The following is a 25151-nucleotide window of genomic DNA, read 5'->3' on the forward strand; positions in this document are numbered from 1 at the left end:
TTATGTTCACAAAGGATCGAATATTTATTATAACAAACAGTGTGGTCCGAAATACAACAATCACCTTCCCATGTACAATGCTGAAGAACAATTTTACTGAAAACACTTCCGTTCTGATCCGAACACTTGTTTGACAACTTAGTATCAAGATCTTTGTTCCCGCTCACTCCAGGGATTAATATATGAAAAGTGATAGCGATGACAGAGGTGCTGGAACAGGTGAGTTTGTATGGAGGACCCGCATTCCTCCATCAATATGCTGCACTGCATGCCTCAGCGAATTAGTGTGACAATGGCGTTTGAACATGACAGACACAAACACCATTGTCACACTCCATCGCTGTGATGGCAACAAGCATGACTGTAATCCCACTGGCCTGTGCACCATTCTATCCAAGTTGTCTCAGCAGCTGAAAAAGGAATCGGCATTTTTATGTCATTTGTCATCAGAAATAATTACTCAATTATACAATAATATTGCCAAACTAGAAAGGCACTCGGTAGAGCACATACCTCTACCAGGCTGAACAATTTATGTTTTGTACCCCTATGATAGGCCGGATCTGGATCTGGATCTGGATCTCCAAAATCGAATCGGCTTGTTCTTGTCACCAAACCAACTCATCCACCTTGTTTTGTCATCCATCCAAAACTTTTTGAAATATCATCATACGTATATACAGTACCTATAGAAAGTCTACACTCCCTTTCAAATGTTTCACCTTTCATTACCTTCTCACCTGGAATTAAATTTCATTAAATCAGACATTTTCCTCCTTTATTTACATATCGTAACCCACAACTTCAAAGTTAAAAACAAATTCTACAAATTTCAGAAAATTATTTAAAATACAAAATTGAATATCTTGTTTGGATAAATGTCTACTCCCCTGATAACAGCAATTGTAAATTAGCTCAGGTGTAACCAATCACCTTCAAAAACACACCAAGTTAATTGGCTTCCACCGACAAAAATTAAGTGGCAAAGTACCTTACCACAGCAAAGTACCCCGCCCCATCCCTCTCCCATCCACAGATCTCCTCATGTCTCTGTTCGCCACTGTTTTTTTTCCTTCCCTCTCCCACCCCTCTTGTCTCCTGCTCCCCTTGTTGTGTGTTTCTGTGTGTTAGCTCTTACACAAGCCTCGACAGTCTACAAAAATACAAAGAAACAAAACAAAAAAAAACCTATTTTAAATTGTAGTGATTCTGATTATTTCAGAATAAAGTCAGCTGTTCCTGAAGGTTTCCTCTGCTGGGTTGTGCATTTCACAGCAAAGACTCAACCATGACACCCCAAGGAGCTTTCAAAAGACCTCTGGGATAAAGTTGAGGAAATCAAAATAAAGACCAATTGCTGCACCGTAGTCCCAAGAAGAAAGCCAGACATAACACACACACACACACACACACACACACACACACACACACACACACACACACACACACACACACACACACACACACACACACACACACACACACACACACACACACACACACACACACACACACACACACACACACACCACACACCACACACCACACACCACACACCACACACCACACACCACCACACACCACACACCACCACACACCACACACCACACACCACACACATACAAACACACAAACATGGATATATTATGTACTTTCCAATACTTTCAAAAGCTATTTTATTTGAAGTTATAACCTCAACTTATAAGCAATTTACTGATTTCCCAACTGCCCGGATCATCAGCTGGGCACCGCTTTTCATGGAGGTTTCGAACCTTTCATCCCAGAACCTCTCCAAACGTCGGATCCACAACCCCAGTCACAGGTCCACATCAGTAGATTACTCAACATCAATGGACCCACAACCTCAAAGTTGTGTTCAGACAGTCAGTCAACACAGCAATGCAATATCCTCATTCAAACTTATTAAATTATTACTTTTATTTAAAGTATGACTACATATGAATAACTTTAATCATATACCACTTAATGTGATAATATATTAACCAATAAACACTTTACCTTGTAGACATGTCCAATACACAGCACCTCCATCTACCCATAGACTCAAACTGTCATTCATATATTCAAACTGTCATTAACAACCGATGTTAACATGCTGCACTCCGTATTCTAGCAACCACCAACAAATTATACTCATTTTTATTTATGATGTATTTTATAAATAATTCATTATAAATTGTATTTTCATCTAAATACCTCCATTATGTAATACTATATATATATATATATATATATATATATATATATATATATATATATATATATATATATATATATATATATATATATATATATTTTATATCTTCTTCTTCTTCTTTCAGCTGCTCCCGTTAGGGGTCGCCACAGCGGATCATGCGTATGATCCGCATAGTGATTTGGCACATGTTTTACGCCGGATGCCCTTTCTGACGCAACCCTGGTCGCCTCTTACGATACAGGGATATGGTACACCTATTTTAACCAGGGTATACACCGGCCCAGTACACTGGTACTCATTTCGCCGACCTCGGAAGGATGACAGGCTGAATCAACCCCCTGGTGTATTAATTCAGTGGCCCAACGGGGCTTGAACTCAGGACCTTTTGGATCCCAAGCTGCTGCCCTAACCACTGCGCCAACACCAGGATAGTATATATATATATATATATATATATATATATATATATATATATATATATATATATATATATATATATATATATATATATATATATATATATATATATATATATATATATATCTTCTTCTTCTTTCGGCTGCTCCCGTTAGGGGTCGCCACAGCGGATCATCCGTATGATCCGCATAGTGATTTGGCACATGTTTTACGCCGGATGCCCTTCCTGACGCAACCCTGGTCGCCTCTTACGACACAGGGATAATATATATATATATATATATATATATATATATATATATACATACATACATACATACATACATACATACATACATACATATACACACACACACACACACACACACACACACACACACACACACACACACACACACACACACACACACACACACACACACACACACACGTTTAATTCATAATACTAATTAAATAATTTACCTCACGAAAATAATTAATTAATTTTTATTATGTCAAATGCAATGCAATTGGAACTTGTTTACATAAAAACCAACCAAACTTAAATAAACGGTGACGATGGAGTCTAAAGACATTCTCAGAAAACTGATCAAACAGCCAAATATCCTCTGTTTATCATGATGGCAAAAACCTTCTCAGCACATTCCACAAAATCATCCTTTACTGAACAAATTCTCACAAATCTAAGTAGCTGAGATGAAAAGACATTGTAACCCATTTTAATTGGTACATTGCTACCTGGAAAGGTGTACAAGACTACAGGGAAACTGAAAAAATCAACTTTATGATATACCCTTGAACTAAAACCATTCTGACCAACTCGAACCAACACATCCAGATATGCAGCAACTGTACAATCATCACCTCTCCTGTTTACAATCAGGTTATCTGGATAAATCTTCTTGTGAAGCTGCAACATATGACAAGCAACATATGTACTAATTACTGTACTAGTGAAAGGAACCATATAAATGCCTAACACTTTTAATAAAACCTCAACATAAAACTTTTTACAAACCACAACAAACTTATTAGCAGCTCTATCCGCTGGAGCTATTACGCAGCTATCATGGAGATCCCGAATGTCTTTTCGAACACTCAGCTTGTTCAACACTGGTTTAGACCGCAGTAATTATAATTTAAAATGATTCCCATGATTATAATTTGAAATGATTCCAGTGATTATAATTTAAAATAATTCCTGTGATTATAATTTAAAATGATTACAGTGATTATAATTTTAAATGTTTGCAGTGATTATAATTTAAAATGATTGCAGTGATTATAATTTAAATGATTCCCGTGATTATAAATTGAAACGATTGCAGCGATTATAATTTTAAATGATTCCAGTGATTATAATGTAAAATGATTCCCACTAATATAATTTAAAATGATTGCAGTGATTATAATTTTAAATGCTTCCCATGATTGTAATTTAAAATGATTGCAGTGATTATAATTTTAAATGATTCCCATGATTATAATTTAAAATGTTTGCAGTGATTATAATTTAAATGATTCCCATGATTATAAATTGAAATGATTGTAATTTAAAATGATTGCAGTGATTATAATTTAAAATGATTATAGTGGTTGTAATTTAAAATTATTCCTGTGATTATAATTTGAAATGATTGCAGTGATTATAATTTAAAATGATTGCAGTGATTATAATTTAAAATGATTCCCGTGATTATAATTTGAAATTATTGCAGTGATTATAATGTAAAATGATTCCCGTGATTATAAGTTAAAATGATTCCAGTGATTATAATTTAAAATGATTCCCGTGATTATAATTTAAAATGATTCCAGTGATTATAATTTAAATGATTCCAGTGATTATAATGTAAAATGATTCCCACGAATATAATTTAAAATGATTGCAATGATTATAATTTTAAATGATTCCCGTGATTATAATTTAAAATGATTCCCACGATTATAATTTAAATGATTCCAGTGATCATAATTTAAATGATTCCAGTGATTATAACGTAAAATGATTCCAGTGATTTTCATTTGAAATAGTTGCAGTGATTATAATTTGAAATGATTGCAGCGATGATAATTAAATGATTGCAGTGATTATAATTTTAAATGATTCCCATGATTATAATTTTAAATTACTCCCGTGATTATAATTTGAAATGATTGCAGTGATTATAATTTAAAATGATTGCAGTGATTATAATTTAAATGATTCCAGTGATAATCTAAAATGATTGCAGTGATTACAATTTAAATGATTCCCGTGATTATAATTTAAAATGATTCCAGTGATTATATTTGAAATGGTTGCGGTGATTATAATTTAAAATTTTTTCCAGTGATTATAATTTAAATAACTACTTGTACAAGTGATAAAGAAATAATACATGAGTTGCCATTTAAGGGAAAATATTAGTTCGGAAGTGGTAACGGAGTGTAATAATTACTTGGGGTTTCCAGAGAGTTTGTCCCATACATTCGGACATGAAGGTGGTGATCGGAGATTGGGATTGTGCTTCAACGATGGGAATTATGAATGTCATGGGAATCAGGGAACTGGACCTGCAATGATCAGTTCAGGGTATAATCAATAACAAAATTGTTATGAGAGAAATAAAATGGCAACAATGAAATTTGTGTTAAAACAGGCATTTACTATTCCTTGTTGGAGTAAATTTGAAAAGACATTAAAATACAATCCCATGTTTACTGTCTACTTTACATAATTATTGACAGTTTTTAATTCACTGTAAGATAAATGCCTTCCTTAATTCCTGGTTTTGAGAAAGTTTGGGTTGGGTTTTGGAATTACTTCAGGATGATAGCAATAACTCACCTACAGATCTTGAATGGGCACCACCAAGCAGTGCTGGCATATGGATCCTCCAGCTGAATGTCCTTCCACTTGGTGGTGCACACATTGATGCCTCACTCTGCATGGGAAACGCCATTGTGACAGCTACTTCATAGCTGGCTCGACAATTCAACCCAAGATAAGACTCAAAGGTGAGTGCGCATACCTCCGTGCTATCGAGATACCTGAATGCTGGCAGGCAGACACAATATCCGAACACTTTCCTCTGAAAAGTTTCAAGGAACATGAAGTCAGGCAAACCATTACATTGTGAGAATTCCATTTAAAAGCCATTACTAAGACTCATTTTGGAGGAATATTTTGTCTAAGTCCTGACTGCTGTACCTTTCCGACCGCAATACCTTACCTGGAGCTTGTCCCTTCACTACGCTCTGGGTGGAATGATGTCTCTGCACAAGTGGAGAGGCCGCCGCAAGGTTGGGTCATGGCATAGAGCACTACTGATGTGTATAACATGCAGCATTGAGATATGGGTAGAGTAAGGGGGGGGGGGGAGTGCTGAAGGGGGCACACAATTTGTACACCATGCTCTTTTTTGGGGGTAAATACACCAAATCGACTTTTGACTTGCTAGTGTTGCAATGTATGCCATCGAACTGTTAGTCAAGTTCAAAGAATTCGCGAAAAGCTGTGTGTGTCCAGATAAGCAAGTATTTGTTGCCGTTATTGATGAATTTCAATGTTTTATCTCTCTCTGCTTGGAACATTGCACAGGAGACATAAGGAACACCTGCACAATACTTGGAGAGATTCTTATATTTACTATTAGAATTCTGCCAAACTGCTGGCAGGGGGTACCTTGGTAGAAGCGCACGCATGGCCTCCAATTTGTCTAGTGGGGGTTTTGTTCTCAACAGAATAGGATCCGAGGAGACAAACCACCATCCTGGTGTTCCTCACAGTTCAGACATGGAGGATGTAAAACTAGGTGTCTATTCAGCTCGTTCTTCATCGTCAATGTTAAAATTGCTTCCTGGAACACACTTGGTGGTGGCAGCACCATCTAGTGGCAATGTTTTTCTCTCCACAACAGGTTATTGATATGGAAACAATGTCCCTCTCCCAGGGATCCAGTCCCACAGGGTTTATCCACATTGTATGCCATGCAATTTCTGATACGAGCTTTATTATAGATGTGCTCTGAGAGGTGGAGAGTTGTAGTGTGAAGGATGAATTAAAGAAGCAATCGGAGGACACCTGTTTCACCATTTGGGACTCCTCAGCTCGGGATTGGTTCTCAGCTAATATAACCAAAAAGGCTTTCACTTGTATAATCACAATGAAGGTTGATTATAATGTAGTAACTTTCACAAGAGTATGTAGATTGTAGACCTTTGAACCAGTATGATATCACGTGATGTACTCTCAGCAACTATTCTGTCATCAGACAGTAGATTCTGCCCAAGCAGTTTCCTGGTCAAGGAACACTGCATTCATTGCTTGTGAACTTGCAATTGGAAGCCCAGAATACTAGCATGCGCTTAACTGGCACGCAATGGACGATAGCGCAGAAAATACAAGCATTTTACTCAATGTTACCCAAGGAGGTGAGCAAGGGCTCCCGTGGTAAGAACAACTACTACCACTACTTGAAAGGTTCCATGTGCTGTATTCCCTACTTTCTTGTGGGATCAGCCAGGTTACGTTTTTGGCCCAAATCTTTCACGAACTGGCTGGCCAGGCCTGACGTTCGACTGAAAGCAATCTTGGCAGGATTAAATATCGTTTTAGTTGAGGTACGGAGGGAGCTCTCTGTCCTGCAACCGCCTGTCAGAGAAACGTCGTTACGAACGTTTAGTCGGGTAGGTAACCCAATTCAGACTTCAGACAGCTCAAAGGTGTCAGTTCACGACCTGTGCACCATCCTGCCGGACATATCAAAGAAATAAAAAAGGGCCTAAATGTAGTGCCAGGTCACACTTTGGAGGTGATGATGGCACAAGTCCAACTTGGGATTGGTACCAAAATGATACCCATAAAACAAGCTCAAATGAGCTAAGATCCTCGTCCTCTTAATGATGACGTCATAAAAACGAATATGACGTCATTGTGATGTATCAGGTTTGCGATAAATTATCTGTGCTAATGGCCGGCTTGATTCTCACAAACAAAATTCAAACAGCTTGCCTAGTTTTGGAGATAATGCTATAGGCGATTTCCATTAGCGGCGATATTATGACGTCAACTTTTTTTTCTCAGAAGAATTTCCAAAATCGGAGATGGTTACTGCCTGCGCGTGGGCTTTCTGCATATGCATGGCAAGTTTCACAAAGATCCGATGAAAACACTGGGTTGTGAAACAAAAAATATCAAAAAATAGGAATGACGTCATAAAAATTGATATGACGTCATAGTGATGTATCATATGTGCGGTAATTCATCTCTGCAAATGCCTTGTTCGATTCCCGCAAACAGAATTCAAAAAGCTTGCCTAGTTTCGGAGATAATTTTTTAGGCGATTTCCATTAGCGGAGATATTTTGACGTCATAACTTTTTTTTCTAGGAGGAATTTTCAAAATCGGAGATAGTTACTATCTGCGCAGGGTATTTTTACATATATATGCCAAGTTTCAGGAAGTTTCGATGGAAACTATAGGCTGTGAAACAAAAAAGTCCACAAGAAGAAGACGAAGAACAACAACTTTAGTAAGGCTTTCGAGATCCTCCACGAGGATCTAAAAACACAGCACCACCAACGTCCCCTAAAGTGAATCAAAAAAATAAAATAATTAACAACTCGCTGACACAATCACTCCTACAATAAACTACAGGATGGGTATTCGTGTTTTCATGGAGAAAAAAAAAACTACGATCGATTTTGGATGAAACTTAAAAACAAACTGAAGTTAGTGCGTTGGGAGGACAGGTCAAAGGAAGTGCACTCCCATTTGAACTGTTTCATCTTGGTTCCATTTCAGATCTGACTCGGAACATGGATTTATACTTCACAAGTCGAGCAGCACATCAACTGGAACAAAACTCGGAAGAGCACATACGGCTCTGCCAGGCTGAACAGTTTACATTTTGTATCCAAATGATAGGCCAGATCTGGATTCAGACTTGAACCAAAATCGAACCAGCTTGTTCTTGTCACCTACCCAACTCATCCACCAAGTTTTGTCATTACATGTCCACACCTTTTGCTTGGGCAATTCCATGCACTCTCGAAATGGTTATGGGCTTAATTAATCCATGAAAGTTAGCGCAGAGTCATGAAATCCTAATTGATTACAAGTGAAACGCATGAGTTTCCAGAGTTATTCTGCCTGCCCTTGTGTCGGCACTAGGGCTTCATGACATCCCATAAACATCAAAATGAGTGAATTACTGTGATACAACATGTACAGGGACTCGTTGCTGAACACACATCAGGGCAATGCCAACACTTTGGCAATGGCAGGGAGTGGAGGGAGCACAGGACACGCGATCCCGCGGTCAGTCGCCCGAATGTCTCAGTATGATAAAGCGATAACAAAGCAGGTCATTGCACACTGAGCAAACGTGCATCAGCAACTTTCGCCCACGATGTTTAAACCCTCTCTTTTTTAATCTTTCGTCGGGTTTCAATCACTGACTATTTCTCGTTCTTGTTTCGAATCGTTGTTTTCGTTGTTGTTTTTGCTGTTTACGAATCCTTTCAATCTTGTGATGATAAAATTTTCCATTATTATGCCATTCACATTCACTATACAAACATACCGTAATACCATACACAAACTGTGACTGTTACATCAGGGTTCTGACTGACCAGAGCCTCTGTGCCGGATGTCTAAGACCTCCAGGAATGTCTCAAACAATCTCTGAATTCTCACGTTTCTATTTACCCCATGCACGCGAAGCAGAATTGTCCAGTTGGAACGTAAATTTTCACCACAGTCAAAGGTCTTTTGCACTCTGAAGCAGGTTATCCTCAAGGATTTGCCTGTATTTGGTTCCATTCATTGTTCCCTCTATCCTTACAAGCCTCACAGTTCCTGCTGCTGAAAAGCATTCCCATAGCATGATGTTGCCACCACCATGGTTCATGGTAGGGATGGTGTTAGATGGGCGTTGAGCTGTACTCTGTTTATGCCAGACAAAGTGCTTTGCATTCATGCTAAAATAGTTCAATGTGTTCACTTCTGTCCATCCGTCCATCCATCAACAAACGCCAGTTATGATGGAGGAATAACTTAATTTAACTGCCCAGTCGGCAGTTGGCTTTGGAGGCCTACTTTGAAATGCGCTTTGTCCAAGAAAGATAATGGCTGATATAGTGAGACCCAAGAGTTTTAGTGACTTAACCTCCTCAAAAGGATTGTTCAGAAAGTAGATGGGGGAGAGGAGGTGCCAGATGGTCCTTTCGGAGAAAGATAGCAAGAGTGTGAGATTTGTCAGGATTGAAAGACACATACAATGCCTTCAGAAAGTATTCACACCCCTTGATTTTTGTCATATTTTGTTGTGTTACAGCCTGAATTTAAAATGGATTGAATTTAATTTTTTTTTTGTCACTGATCTACACAATATACCCCATAATGACAAAGTAAAAATGTGTTTTTAGAAATTTTTACACATATACTGAAAATGAAACACAGAAATATCTAATTTGCATTAAATATTCAATGCCCTGAGTCAATACTTTGTCGAAGCACCTTTGGCAGTGATTACAGCTTTGAGTCTTCTTGGGTATGTCTGCATCAGCTTTGAACATCTGGATTTAGGTATTTTCTCCCATTCTTCCGTTCAGATTTGCTCAAGCTCTGTCAAGTTGGATGGGGAGCATCAGTGAACAGCAATCTTCAAGTGTTTTCACAGATTCGCAATGGGATTCGAGTCTGGGCTTTGGCTGGGCCACTCAAGGACTTTCACGTTCTTCTTCTGAAGCCATTCCAATGTTTCTTTGGCTGAATGCTTGGGGTCATTGTCCTGTTGGAATGTAAATCTTCGCCGCAGTCGTAGGTCGTTTGCACTCTGAAGCAGGTTCTCCTCAATAATTTTCCTGTATTTGGCTCCATTCATTGTTCCCTCTGTCCTTACAAGTCTCCCAGTCCCTGCTGCTGAAAAGCATTCCCATAGCATGATGCTGCTGCCACCATGTTTCATGGTAGGGATGGTGTTCGATGGGTGTTGAGCTGTGCTTTGTTCATACCAGATGTAGCGCTTTGCATTCAGGCCAATGAGTTCAATTTTCATCCCATCAGACTACAGAATGTTTTTCCTCATGCTGTCCAGTCTTTCGTGTGCCTTTTTGCAAACTCCAGGCGTGCTGTCATGTTCCTTTTTCTCAGGAGTGGCTTCCGTCTGGACACTCTCCCATAAAGCTTAGATTTGTGAAGTGCTGCAGAGACTGTTGTACTTTGAGCAGGTTCTCCCATCTCAACCAAGGAACTATGTAGTTCTGTCAGACTGGACAGTGGGTTCTTGGTCACCTTCCTGACCAAGAATATTCTTGCCCAGTTTGGTCGGATGCCCAGCTCTCAGAAGAGCCTGTGCAGTTCCATATTCTTTCAATTTCCTAATGGTGGAGCTCACTGTGCTCTTGGGAATTTTCATCACTCTAGAAATTGTTTTGTATCCCTCCCCAGATGTATGCCTCCTCAAAATTCCATCTTGGAATTTTACGGACAGTTCCTTGGACTTTATGGTGGAGTTTCTACTCTGACATTCACTGATGAGAAAAAACATTATGACCACCTGCCTAATATGCTGTTGGTCCTCCATGTGCCGCCAAAACAGCACCGACCCGCCGTGGCATGGACTCTACAAGACGCCTGAAGGTGTCCTGTGGTATCTGGCACCAAAACATTAGCAGCAGATCCTTCAAGTCCTGTAAATTGTGAGGTGGATCCACCGTGGATCGGACTTGTCGGTCCAGCACATCCCACAGATGCTCAATCGGATTGAGATCTGGAGAATTTGGAGGCCAGGGCAACACCGTGAACACTTCATCATGTTCCTCAAACCATTCCCGAAGAATGTGTGCAGTGTGGTCGGGCGCATTATCCTGCTGAAAGAGGCCACTGCCATCAGGGAATACCATTGCCATGAAGGGGTGTACCTGGTCTGCAACGATGTTTAGGTGGGTGACACGTGTCAAATTGACGTCCACATGAATGGCTGGACCCAGGGTTTCCCAGCAGAGCATTGCCCAGAGCATCACACTCCCTCCACCGGCTTGTCGTCTTCCCACAGTGCATCCTGGTGCCATCACTTCCCCAGGTAAACGGCGCACACGTATACGCCATTCACATAATCTAAAAGAAAACGGGACTCATCGGACCAGGCGACCTTCTTCCACTGTTCCAAGGTCCAGTTCCGACGCTCGTGTGCCCATTGTAGGCACTTTCCACGGTGGACAGGGGTCATCATGGGCACTCTGACCGGTCTGCGGCTACGCAGCCCCATACGCAGCAGGGTGCGATGCACTGTGGATTGTGACACATTCCTCCAGTGACCACCATTAAAATTTTCTGTGACTTGTGCCACAGTCGACCTTCTGTTGGTTCGGACCAGACGGGATAGCCTTTGTTGCCCTCACGTATCGATAAGCCTTGGGCGCCCAACATCCTGTTGCCGGTTTGTGGTTTGTCCCTCCTGGGACCACTGTCGGTAGGTACTCACTACTGCTGACCGAGAGCACCCCACAAGCCTTGCCGTTTCATTGATGCTCTGACCCAGTTGTCTGGCCATAACAATTTGGCTCTTGTCAAAGTCGCTCAGGTCTTTACTCCTGCCCATTTCTCCTGCATCCAACACATCAACTTCAATAACTGACTGTTCACTTGCTGCCTAATATTTCCCACCCCTTGACAGGTGCCATTGTAACAAGATAATCAATGTTATTCACTTCACCTATCAGTGGCCATAATGTTTTGGCTCATCAGTGGATACGAAAGGTGTGTTTCTTTCTAAATCATGTTGCTCCAAGTTGTAAGAGACATCTCAAGGATAATCAAAGGAAATTGGATGCACCTGAGCTCAATTTGGTGTGTCATAGCAAATGAGTTGAATACTTATTGACTCAAGACATTTCAGATTTTCATTTTTAATTGTAAGTGATCTCGTGGTACCTGGCATGGTCGACGGACTGGTGCAACCCAATCACTTAGGAAGGGGGAGGAGGGAGGAAAACTGAGGGGGTCTACAGTGTGGGAGTGGGAGGTGCAAATGCAGTGCAGAATGTCATGTGGCATGGTGCAAGAGGAAGGTGTGAGGTGTGAATCAGTAATGCTCTTAGCTAGTGCATCCTCTGTGGATGAGACATAGATGGGAGAAAAAGATGTGAGAGAAAGACTTAACGGAGATGTGTGAGGGTCTGTAAATCTGAATATTGGCTGCTGAATGCAGCCGAAACTGAGCATCCACGAGCTGTTGGTGGTCCCAGCCCATCTTGGCAATAGCTTGCTCCACCCCACTCTCCTTGCTTGGCTGCTCCACCCTCTCCACTCAGTTGCGCTGGCTCGTGGCGAGATTCCACTTTATTACTGGATGGAGGAGAGATCTTGGATGACCGCCTCGTGGAGCCGGGACAAAGGAGAGAGACAGAGAGAGACAGACAGACAGACAGAGAGAGAGAGAGAGAGAGAGAGAGATCAAGCTGAAATGCTCCCTTTTATGGAGCCTGAGTGAGGGAGGAGCCAAAAATTTGATCAATTGATCCTGCTGGTCCTGAGCTCCCCCATTGGTGCAGAGCAGTCGCTCCGCACTGTAGCCATGCCCTGCCAAGAAGCTTCAGACTCGAAAATGGCTTCAGTTGCTCGAGAGCTTGGCCACACGTTGGAGCTACGTAAATAACATTGGGCTATGGTCTTCAGGAGCGCTCTACGACCCCGAACATGCGCTGGAGCCTATCCGAGCATGGCCATTTGGGGAAACCTCGGAGCTATTGGCATGTCCTCAAACAAACCCCAGTGCACGCTTGCGCTTCAAGTTACATGTCGAAACACCCCGATTCTTATTGTCCTCATTCCTTCGGCACCCTCAGAGACCGTGGTGAGTGTCCGAGGAGGTTAAGGGCAGTTGTGAAGGTTATAGGGAGGTGAGGGGAGCGTTGTGCCATTTGTGGAGAAAATATTGGGGTAGGTGTCATAGTTATGGCATTTGTGGTGAAGAGGTTGGGGTAGTTGGTCGTTGTGGGAATTTTTAGAAGGCGTTTGGAGTGGTTATGGTAAGCGTTGTAGCGAGCATAATAAGGGTCTAAGGTGAGGCATCAGTTGAATTCTGGCATGCAGTTTGAATGGAAAATGGTATGTGTATGCAAATGAGCTTTCACTCTGTCTTCTCGTGCTCCTGATATCGTTACTGTTCTGCATGAGTGTTTGCGTGGTTTGTGTATGACATAAAGCAAAGAGATGAAATAAATGAAAGGATAAAAGATTGAAGACTTAACTAAAAGCCCTATGCAACGCATCCTTCCCATTTATCCACGAGACATATGGAGAGGGCTAACTGAATAAATACTCATGAAATAATTGTCTTAAGATCGCTCTATGTTGGGTGTCATTTCCTCGGAGGAGTGCCGGTTTTACAGAATTGTAACAATACAGTGTTTAGAGCTGTCCAAGATCATATGTGTTTTTGACCAGGCACTGTAAAGGCTGCTGAGATAATATGGAAACATTCAAGAACAAAATATCTCCTACAGGTGGGTACATTAAACAGCTGATTACCACTACTAAGCTCTCGCTCAGCAATGGTTATCAAACAAAAATATCTGCCATAGGCAGCCTAATTTTAAAAATCACCGTTAGACTTTTCACCTGACTAAGATGGTACCAAAAAGTGAAATTTCTGGTCCTGGCGCATGGACTATGTGGACCTCAAAAGTCTGAGGCCTCCGCTCCAACCTGACAGATTTCACAATCCAGGCCACTGCCTATAAACCAGACATCATTTGCTTAACAGAATCCTTCCTCCCACAGGACATCCCTATCTATTGTCTCCTCCAGTTTTATCGACTTGAACAATGTCCTGGTGACAGCATCACACTGTGCATCAATAACTCAATTTCCCAAACCCCAGAAGTACCCCTGGCTGCACCTCGCCCTCCTCTAAAACTAGTGGCACCTTCTTAAATCTGTTTCTGGAGTATGTTCCCCTTCCATCCCTTCTCTCACTTCAAATTGAACCACAGCCGACTCCCTTTGAGAAAAGGCCGAATGCCTTAATTCTGTGTTTGCTTCCATAATCTTGTATCGCCAAGCCCTCACTCTTGGTACCCATCTTTCCCTGTCATGTCCAACTGCTCCTGAATTCTGTGTCTTTTGCACCTGAGAAGGTTCTTTCAACCCTCGACTCTGACTGCTATGTGCGCAATTTGGTGAGTTTTCCTCGGTCTCGTCATATCAGGTTTCCCTGAGGCCTACCTGTCTTCCCGTCTATGTGCATGATCGTGTTTATTTGTATTTTCTCCTTATTACCATCAGTTTTTATTTTCTTTACTTTTCCCTCTGCCCTCCTTCTATCCCTCCAAACTATACCCTCCGTTTCATGTCTTAAAAAGTAAAAAAATACAACAACAAAATATAACCTTTTCACTTCTCACCTTACACCCCACGTAACTTCCTGTACTGACAATTCTTCCTCCTTTCTCATTTACCGACCCACATTCACCATACACTTTCACGATTTTTTTCTTCAACCTTTCCTTTACCCAACCTTGCCTAATCTTTAAAAAAAATTTGATATCTTTTTACTTCTCACCTGATGCGTCCCACAACCATGTGATTTCCCTATCCCCTCTTCTTCTTCCTTCAACTTTTGCTGACCCACATTCACTCTACACATTCACAATTTTTATCTGCGTCGCGCTGGCTTTAATTCTCCTTCTTGTTCTTCTGGTGAAGACAAAACCTTTAGGACACGGCTCTTGGACACATTTGTCCTTGTTTCTTCAACATTTCCTTCACCTAATCTTTTTCAAAAAAAAAAAAAAACGGTCTCTTAAAATGTTTCAACTTCCTCTTTCACATGTGTGGTTCTCTGTATTTTATCATATTTCACGACTCTTCTTCTTCTTCAAAAGACTTTTCAATTTGACCTCTCTTTCATCCCGTGTCTAAAAAGTCCCACTGTTACAACGTTTCTTTTCTCTGTTCTCTTAATTCTCCTTTATTGCATCCCTCATGTAATAGTAGATGATAAATGGGGTTTCTGGGACACCCATTCAAATGAATGGGGGAAAAGGGAAAAACTTTCTGACTCAAGCCCCAAAAGCTCAAAATAGGAGACTGATTTTCTCCCCACCTATCCCCTTCACTCCCATACAAGCAAATGTAAAATTGAGACTATGAAAGATTGAGACTTACTGATTAAAGCACTTCTTCCCTTTCATATTTTCATTCCACTCAAAGAGCAAACCAACGAATATTTGTCCATGTTCTACTTTAGGGAATAACTTAATTTTCTTATAACATTCATTTCCATCGAGTATATTCACTTTATCTCTTCAAGCACGAAAGAAAGGGGAGTTCACTATCTCTCCTTCGGTTCTGTAAAATGGGGAAGTGCCTTTAAGAGCACAGTCGTGCTGTGAAAATGATGAAGTAATCTGTGCCCGTGTCTCTCATGGTTATATCTTAAATCATCAGAACACTAACAGAACAAAGCTGAGCTAAAAGCAAGCAAAAACAACTTTAATAAAAAGAATATATTTTAAACGTAAGTTTTTCTCAAAATCATTCAAAGGAAGCTGTTTCATTTTCGGGTTAAAATGAGTCAGTCTGGAGTCAGCCAAGTTCCCTCGCCCGAAGCAAAAATGCGACTCATTTCCGATGTGACACACACCCTGAAAACCCCATTGTTGTGTAATCTCCCATGATGTCATCAATTCGAGGCTATTTATTGTCAAAGCGAACTTCGTTCTTATTCAGAGTCTTATTAAGAGAATTTTGAGTGTTATTCCGAGAATGGAGTATTTAGAAGAGAACTCTGATTTTGCAGATCAATCGTTTTCACAAGATGAGAGGTGAGATCCTTGAACCCATTCATTATTTGTTGTTTTATACAGAATTAAATCACTATACAACCAATAATTATTGTATGTCTTTTTCTAACAGGTTGTCCCCAATAAGAACATCGTTGATAACTGATCTGGAACAGGTCTAAATTACATTACGAATGGTTAAAAATGAATGACTTCCTTGAAGACATTCGATCGTTCAGAAGAGAATTGAATGACATTTTTGTTGGCTGGAAAAAAATTCTCTCATATCCTCTGACCTTGAATGAGTCGAGTCAAAGGTGAGTTTTGAAGAGCAATTACAATATAATCAGGGGGTTCATTAATCTCTTTCAGTTGTTGAAATAATCCTTCACCATCATATTCTAATTCTCCTATATGCTCTAATTCTTCTTCCGTCATTTGACTTTGAACATTTGAAGTTTTTTAGGAGTATATTCTATTGTGGGAATTGTGGAAACATCTACAACCTTTCTTGGGAAGTTTTTAAAAGTGGTTTTAAAAATTTCTCTTGTTGTCTTTCAAATGCTTCTTCACCCGTTAGTTTCTGTCTGCGTTTCTTCTTGATGTCTTCCTGTTGTTTTACAACTTTTGAAACCAACTCTTGAAGTTCCTTAAATCTTCTTGCTCTTTCTTTCGTATCCATGTATTTATTGAAAAATATCATTGAATGAATTGTAAAGATCAACAGGGAAATTTTCCTTTTCTTCATCATGAAAGGAGACTTGCGATACCCGTGCACATGCACGGGATAGCAGTACAACATAGCTGGTAGCAGACGACAGAGCGTACACGGGGAATGACAAAAATACGCATTGTGCAAAATGCAAGTGGTACTATGGAACGCCAAGACTTCCCAAACATTGTCGGCATGTCCGCTAAGTGCCACAGCAATTTCATAGGGATCGTGTGACGGCGAGCCGAGTTTTTAGTGTGAAAGCTTGGTATTATAATAGAGATGTGTTTAAATAAATCCTTTTCTTTAAATATTTCATCAAATTCTTGATTAACATTAATACGAGTTGTAATTTCTTCTTCACTAATACTTGTATCTCTGCTTTTCATACGTTTGCGTTGAGTTTCTTCATCAACATCAAAACCGAATGATAAAATCTTAACCCCATTACCACTCAGATGTTCAAGAATTTCTCATTCCTTCTGGATTAGTTTCTAATATCCCAAGACTACCAGATTTTAGTTTCTTTAACTCACTCTTACAATGTGAATATTTTGTTGTACCAAGAGAATCCTCCTCAAATATTTGGCCTTCATTTCTCAATCGCATATGTTCCTTGACTGAAATATAGTAATAATCTTCACCTTCTACCTCTCCTGGTCACATTGCTCTGGTTGTTGTAGATAAAATATGAATCACATGGTGTTTTTTTTTTAGAAAATTTACAATATTTTCATTTGTACTATACAAGAACCTTGATTTATGAAAGTTTTTTCCAGAAGCAGATTTACCCACAAGATTTATAATTATAATAATTGTCATTTATATATGTAATTGTTTATAAAATAAAAATATCTTTTAATACCTCATCTTGTTTCACAACAATATATTTATATTTTTCAGTCGTCTGCTTCATATAATCCCCAAATTCCTTTTTCGACATAATGTAGAACAATTGTCTCTACAAAAATTGTTGATATTTATTGAATTTAACTTGAATAAAATAAAAGTATTAGCATTGTTTCTTATTGAGCGACGAGAGAAAATTGAAAGTATGATTGACTAAGATAAATACAATTACAAGAAGAATGTCTCCCTCTTGTGTGGGAGCTATCCATTACTGTTTGGTTTCTCTCATTTACACAATCATCAAAGATAACGAGGTTCTTTTATGATTTATCCAAATCTTGGGGAGAAGGTATATCATCCGTATTATCACTAAGAGTACAAGTTATCGTCTTTGATTTCTTTTTATATCTCTGTGTATCACAAAATAGTTGTATTATATCTTCATTGTTGTAATAATTTAGTTTGTTTTGAAGTTTAAATAAACCAATTATATCTTCTTTTTGAAGACCAGCATTAAAACCTTGTGAGAGTAGTTGATACTCAGGTTGAAAACTCGACTTTGTGAAAATTATTAAATTATCAAAATCTAAAAAGTTGGGAGTAAGAAGCATCTTTCAAAGTAAGCAGGTTTTTCCACATCCGCTTGAACCAACTATGAGACATCTTAATGAATTTGGAAGATTTTTATGGTTGTTAAATTTTATCTAATTTTCCCAAATGGGTAAAAAAAATCATTCATTTATATATTTGGAAAACAGGTTATTTAATTTTTTATTGGCTTTTTGAGAAACTCTATGTTTTATCCTAAATTCAGGTTTAATTTCAAGATAATCTATTATTTTATTTATACAATATCTTGTGCTGATATTTCCCTGAAAATGACAATCGTTAATAATATAAATCATCAATCCACGAAACATGGTCGTCATTTGTTCAGTCTCTTCTCTTGTAAGAAAAGGTGTATTATCACCCTCATATTTTACATTCATTTCTCGAATCAATCTTGTAAAGTAATTCATTTTTGGTGTAAATCTCAAAGAATTATATTCCTTTTTATATTTTTTATTATCATGAATTAGAAGATAATCACAGAATATACATTGTTTGTAGGCTTTTGACTCTGTGTTTAATCCCTGTCTTTTACAAGCAGGACAATTCTCAAATTTGTCATGTGGAGAATCAGGAAATTCAAGAGGCTCAAATTCTAGTAAACTATTCATATTTATAAAGTAAAACTTTACTTCAAATAAAATTCATCTTCTGTATCATCTTCGGTACTTTCATTGGTGCTTTCACAATCTATAAAACGATTTTCGTAACTATCGTTTGAACACAAACTCTCGGTATCATAACTGTCTTCTTTTCCAACAGAGATACTATCATCACTCTCATAATCTTCAAATTCTTCAGTTGAATAATGACTCATATTTAATTCGTAGAAAAAACATTACCATCTATATCCATATACTTTTTTTTTCTTACTACTACATTTTCTTACTACTACATATACTACTACATTTTTTACATTAAAGGTAATTTTAAAATAGTCCTTCACTACTATTGAACGAAATGTCATTGTACCTGATATATTAACATCCTTTATTTCATCAGGATTTACATCTTTAGGGTTGTTGAAAAAAATACAAATTTCTCCTTGCACATTACAGATGGTCTTATCTTTTAGTTCTAAAGCTTCATCCATAAGATTTTTCTTTTTTGATACTTTTTCTTGTTTCATTGCTTTTTCTAGTTTTGAATATATTGCCAGAAGGAGAGGAGAAACTTTTGTTCGAGCTACTTTAATTGATGTTCTTCCAGATATACTAAAAGCCCTTCCACTGAAGGAAATTGAAGAACTCATATTATTCACCACAATTGTTTTTATCCAATAGTTGTTTTATTTATCTTTATTCAATTTTACATCCTAAACATATTTCTCAGTATCTTTTACAAATGAAGAGATTGATTGAAACTTGTCTTTTGTGTCTTGATACATTGTATTTATTAAGTGAAAAAGTTGGAGGATAAAATGGTTTTCAGCACAGATTCACCAATAAATTAAACAGAATTTTCATCAAGAAAATTTTATTTTAGGCAAAGTTTTGTTATATAAATATGGTGAATACAACGTACTGCGATGTTTGTAATCATGAATATAAAGGTTATAAAAAACACCTTCAAACCAACAAACACACATTCAATCTTTTCAGAGAAATATCTCCACTTGACCAAGAAACAAAACATTGTGATAGATGTAATAATGATATTCTTAATTCTTTTTTTTATAATAAACACCTTCAATCACACAGGCACTAGAACAATGAAGAAAGGGAAGGTGCCACTAAATTCTCCATTGAAAACACTGATGGGGGCATTTAAAGGACATATAAAAATAAGATTGTTTTGCTTTCAAGACCCTGGACCATCTTCAATCATTGAAGCTGTTGATATGGTTAAACAAAGCATTGAAACTATAATTAAAAACACATTAAGTGAAATGAAAACTTTTAAGTTTTATATGGGAGTAAAATTGAATCTTCTTCTTCTTCTTCTTCTTTCGGCTGCTCCCGTTAGGGGTCGCCACAGCGGATCATCCGTATGATCCGCATAGTGATTTGGCACATGTTTTACGCCGGATGCCCTTCCTGACGCAACCCTGGTCGCCTCTTACGACACAGGGATAATGGGAGTAAAATTGAATATTGAAAGAAAAGGCGATGAAACTACTCCCTATATGAGGACAAACCCTCACTTTATCTCATAATTTCAAGATTTTGTAAGATGTGATGTTTACGATGAACTCCAGAGACAAGAACAAGATGTTGATAACACTGTAGTAGGTAGTGGATTTGCGATTACAAAAATAATCTTTTTAGATATACACATCTTAAAATCAGATCCTCTTCAAGCTTCTTCTTATATTGATTCACCAAAAGAGATAAAACTTAAGAAAGTGGTTGTTAATATTCAAAACAAAGATAATAAATGTTTTCTATGGTCTGTTCTTGCTCACTTACATCCTCCACAATGGAAACCTGAAAGGGTTGAACATTATAAGAAATACGAGAATACATTAAATGTTAACAATTTAAAGTTTCCAATGTCATTGAGAGATATTCCTAAATTTGAGAAAATGAATAATCTATCTGTTAATGTCCAGTATATGGATTAACGGATACAAACAAAGTTCAGATACTAAAAATTTCAAACAACTATAAAAATGATGAAACACATTGACCTTCTCTACTTTACTTCAAAGGAAAAATCACATTATGCTTTCATCAAAAATTTATCAAGATTAACCAAATCACAACTATACAAGAGAAAATGTAAAATGTTTCCTTGTAAGAGATGTCTCAATTCCTTTCACACAAAAGAACGATTAAATCAACATTCAAAATATTGTAGTAATCATAAATCAACCGTAATTAATTTTCCAAAAGTGGGTTCAAACATATCATTCAAAGATTTTAACAAATCTATAAAACATCCGTTTGTGATATATGCTGATTTTGAAAGTATCCTTGAAAAGATAGATACTGTTTCTCCAAATCCAAATAAATATCAAAAACATACTCCTTGTGGTTTCTGTTATTATATCAAATCATCTGTTGGTGATGAATACAACAAGTAAGAACTTTATAGAGGAGAAGATGCCTCAGAGGAGTTTGTAAGACGATTGGAAAAAGACTGCATCAGACTAAGATAAATAATGGTTAAAACCTATAAACCAATGTCATTAATAAAGGGAGAGAAAAAGGAATTTAGAAAGAACAGTATCTGTCATATTTGTGAGGAGAAAATTGAGGGAGAGGTCAAAGTTCGGGATCATTGTCATCTCACTGGAAAATATAGAGGACCAGCTCATTCCCGTTGTAATCTTAATAACAAGCCCCCAAACTTTATTCACAACAACGCTCACTATGACACATCTATTTATGAATGAACTTTCAAAGACATCTGGAGATATTTCTGCCATTCCTAAGACAGATGAAAAATACATCTCATTCACAAAAACAATTCATACATCCCCCATAACCCATATCAGATTTCTTGACACATACAAGTTTATGGCAAGTCCATTATCTAACTTAGCATCAAATATTAAATACCGAATCTTAAATCACATTTCCCAAATCAAGAAGAGATTGATCTCTTATCACAAAAGGGAATATAGCCATATGACTACATGGATTCATTTGAGAAGTTTAACGAAACACAACTTCCTTCAAGGGAAAGTTTCTAGAGCAAGTTGAATAAAACTCATATTTCCGATTGAGATTAGACACAAGCTAAAAAGGTTTGGGAGAAGTTTAACATAAAGAATCTTGGAGAATATCAAGATTTGTATCTTAAAACGGATGTATCTGTTGGTGATGTTGGTGATAAAACTGATGTATATTGGCTGATGTGTTTGAAACTTTTAGAACAGTCTGCCATAATAAAAATTCTTATGGATTAGACCCCGCTCACTATTACACAGCCCTGGGTTTGGCTTGGAGTACAATGTTAAAAATGACAAAACAGAATTTGGAATTAATCAGTGATTATAGATATGCTTTTAATGATAGAGAAGGCTAAAAGAGGAGGAATATCTCAAGTTTGTTCCAGGACATATGCTAAAGCAAATAACAAATATCTTCCTGATTATAATAAGAACAAGTGGTGCCAGGCACAACAAATCCCGCCCATTTAAGGCATAAAGTTATTTTGGGGATCAAATTTAAATTTGATACATCCTTAACTTGAATGTTGATTATAAGGAATAGAATAAGGAATATTTTAGTCTTCGTTTGAAGTCAATTAAACCATTTTTGATGAAGTTATGACCGTAAAATGATTTTGACCTTTTCGTGACCTGACCTTGACCTTTGACCGAATTGGACCCAAAAGTTAATGGGGTCGTCCGAGGTTCATTACCCACCTGTGGATACAATTTGACAGTGTTTGAGCCAGCCGTTTTCCCGTAAAGTTGTATTTTTGTAACCATGTTTTAGTTTTAATGAAAAATTTGTAATTTTGACCGATGACCATGACCCCCCAAAATTTCGAACCTGACCAATCTTCACAAATATGCATTTTTCACTATAGGAATGGGTAGGATTATAAGTGACAAATAGAATAAGGTTCACTATAAGCTTAGTTTGAAGTAAATCAGATCATTTTTGACAAAGTTATGAGCAAAAAACGATTTTGATCTTTTCGTGACCTTGACCTTGACCTTTGATCTAATTTGACCCAAAAGTTAATGGGGTCGTCCAAGATTCATTGCTCACCTGTGGATTAAATTTGATAGTGTTTGCTAAAGCCGTTTTGCCGTAAAGTTGCTAACAGACAGACAGACAGACAAACAAAGACAAACAAACCAGACGATTACAATATCCTTCTCCTTCCCTCCGGGGGGGGGGGGGGAGGGGGCGGGATAATGAGGACAACTCTTACCTGATGTATTATGATGCTAACAATTTGTATGGGTGGGCTTTGTCTCAATCTTTACCTTATGGAAAACTTAAATGGGTTCAAGAAAAACATTATGAAAAAGTTTTACAAGACATTGTTGTCTCCTCTCAAAAAGAATTGGATGAAGCTGAAGTTGGATATTATTTTGTGGTTGATTTAAAATATCCTGATGAACTTCATAACAAACATAAAGACCTACCTTATGCCCCTGATGAAGAAAGTCCAAGAAAAGAATGGTTAAGTGATTAGCAACAGTCATTTAATAGAAAAGGTAAATCTACAGAAAAATTACTTACTACATTAAATGATAAAGTTATGTTTTGCATCAAAGGAACTTGAGACAATATTTATCTGCTGGGTAGAGAGTGAGGAAAATTCATGTTTTTGAAATTTAAACAAAGTCATTGGTTAAAGAAGTATATTGATTTTAATACAAAAAGGAGAACAGAAGCAAAAACAGATTTTGAGAAGGACTTTTATAAATTAATGAATAATGCTGTATTTGGAAAGACTATGGAAAATGTTCGGAATCGACAAAATATAAGACTTGCTACATCTTGGAAACAGGCTTCAAAGTGAATTAATAGACCAAGTTTTGAGCGAGCGTAGGTGTTTTCAGAGAACTTTTGTGCTATTCATTTGAAAAAAAAAGAGAGTATTGAAATGGATAAACCTATTGATATAGGAACATCAATTCTTGACTTGTTAAAGTCGTTAATGTATGATGATTACTATAAGAATTTAAAATCAAAGTATAAGGATAATGTGTCATTGTTATACTGAAAATGGATGCAGATAGTTTTATATTAGAAATTAATACAAGTGATGTATATGATTGATAATATTGATATTGTTGTAGATCTCGAAATACGTTCCAGAAGTCCCTGTAGGGTGTGAGTTTGTCGGTCACTTGTCTTCCCCATCTTATAACCTGATTGTCAAACCTCAAGAACTTCAAAATGTCGGTAAACCTTTCTTGACATGGCAGCAATAAAAATAGGTCTTCTCTCTGACCACAAAGATGTCACGGGGCTCATGGCTGGCTCTGTACACGTCTGCAATGAGACAGAGTCCAACGAAAGCCTTCATCTCGGTGGAATGAACCTGATCACATTCGTTGCGGACATTCTCGGGATTTAGACGATTCCATTGACTGGTCCAGTAACCGGCTTCCCTGTTCGTCTATAGTACTAGAATGTCAATCATCAGAGGGGTCATGAACAATTCAAATGATTCCTCTATGGAGTTGCATCGAGCTTCACTAATTATTCCGGGAAGCCTTCTACGAGGAATTATACACTGGAGACTGGGGGCTGTTTTGCCAGACAGTTCCATTCCTCCCAAGTAATATACCTGGAGCAACCTGTGCCTCATTTGAAGCTGTATCTTGAGTAGCTGCATCGGGCAGTTGTTGGGACGCATGTCCTCTCCCGGGACCATGACCTCTTCCAAGCTGCTCATTTTATGTGTCTGACCTGGTACGTCACCTTGTGTCAAATCAACCTGACCTAGCAGGGGAGCATTTGGAACAGCTGGTTCAGTGTCACTGTGTTCAGAGGGTTCTGATAAATGGTCATCCTGGGAACCAGACATGTCAGTGTGGTCAGTAACGACACTTTCATCGGAGTCGTCTAGGCCTTGTCAAACCAGTCAGGGGACTTCTGCTCCTGTGTACTTTGCTGCTCTTCTTCCGTTAGTCATTGCTCACTGCAAATAGAG

The 25151-nt window shown here is 38.1% G+C and overlaps 1 protein-coding gene and 2 long non-coding RNA genes across 9 annotated transcripts in view; 1 reads left to right on the forward strand and 2 right to left on the reverse strand.

Moving 5' to 3' along the window:
* On the reverse strand, positions 1–6008 carry LOC147020952 (uncharacterized). 3 transcript variants are annotated; one of them, XR_015060678.1, is made up of 4 exons: positions 5851–6008; positions 5466–5709; positions 5077–5191; positions 1–410 (listed from the first exon to the last, which is right to left on the reverse strand). It is a non-coding gene; the product is annotated as an uncharacterized LOC147020952 (long non-coding RNA). The 3 variants fall into 3 exon arrangements; XR_015060676.1 differs by having other exon boundaries at positions 5466–5675; positions 5851–6004; XR_015060677.1 differs by lacking the exon at positions 1–410 and adding an exon at positions 3106–3545 and having other exon boundaries at positions 5466–5675; positions 5851–6007.
* Positions 1–25151, reverse strand: part of TIPIN (TIMELESS interacting protein) — a 47463-nt gene that overhangs the window by 4161 nt on the left and 18151 nt on the right. The window contains exon 8 of one of the 4 annotated variants that reach the window (XM_085890677.1): positions 19983–21007. The exons of 2 other annotated variants lie outside the window; for them this stretch is intronic. In XM_085890677.1, coding sequence (XP_085746803.1) covers positions 20986–21007 — 22 coding nt within the window. In that variant the 3' untranslated portion in view covers positions 19983–20985. Of the gene's footprint in view, positions 1–19982; positions 21008–21205; positions 25140–25151 lie in introns of those variants that run through there. One more of the 4 variants, XR_015060675.1, reaches the window with a different exon arrangement.
* The window catches only part of LOC147020953 (uncharacterized), a 23308-nt gene continuing 3664 nt past the window's right edge, over positions 5508–25151 (forward strand). For both annotated transcript variants that reach the window (XR_015060680.1, XR_015060681.1), the window contains exons 1-2: positions 5508–5635; positions 16545–16728. This is a non-coding gene — a long non-coding RNA (uncharacterized LOC147020953). The remainder of the gene's footprint in view (positions 5636–16544; positions 16729–25151) is intronic.

Source organism: Eptatretus burgeri, chromosome 8 (assembly GCF_056783735.1).
Source record: "Eptatretus burgeri isolate ZD-2024b chromosome 8, Ebu_testis_v1, whole genome shotgun sequence".
Lineage (NCBI taxonomy): Eukaryota > Metazoa > Chordata > Myxini > Myxiniformes > Myxinidae > Eptatretus > Eptatretus burgeri.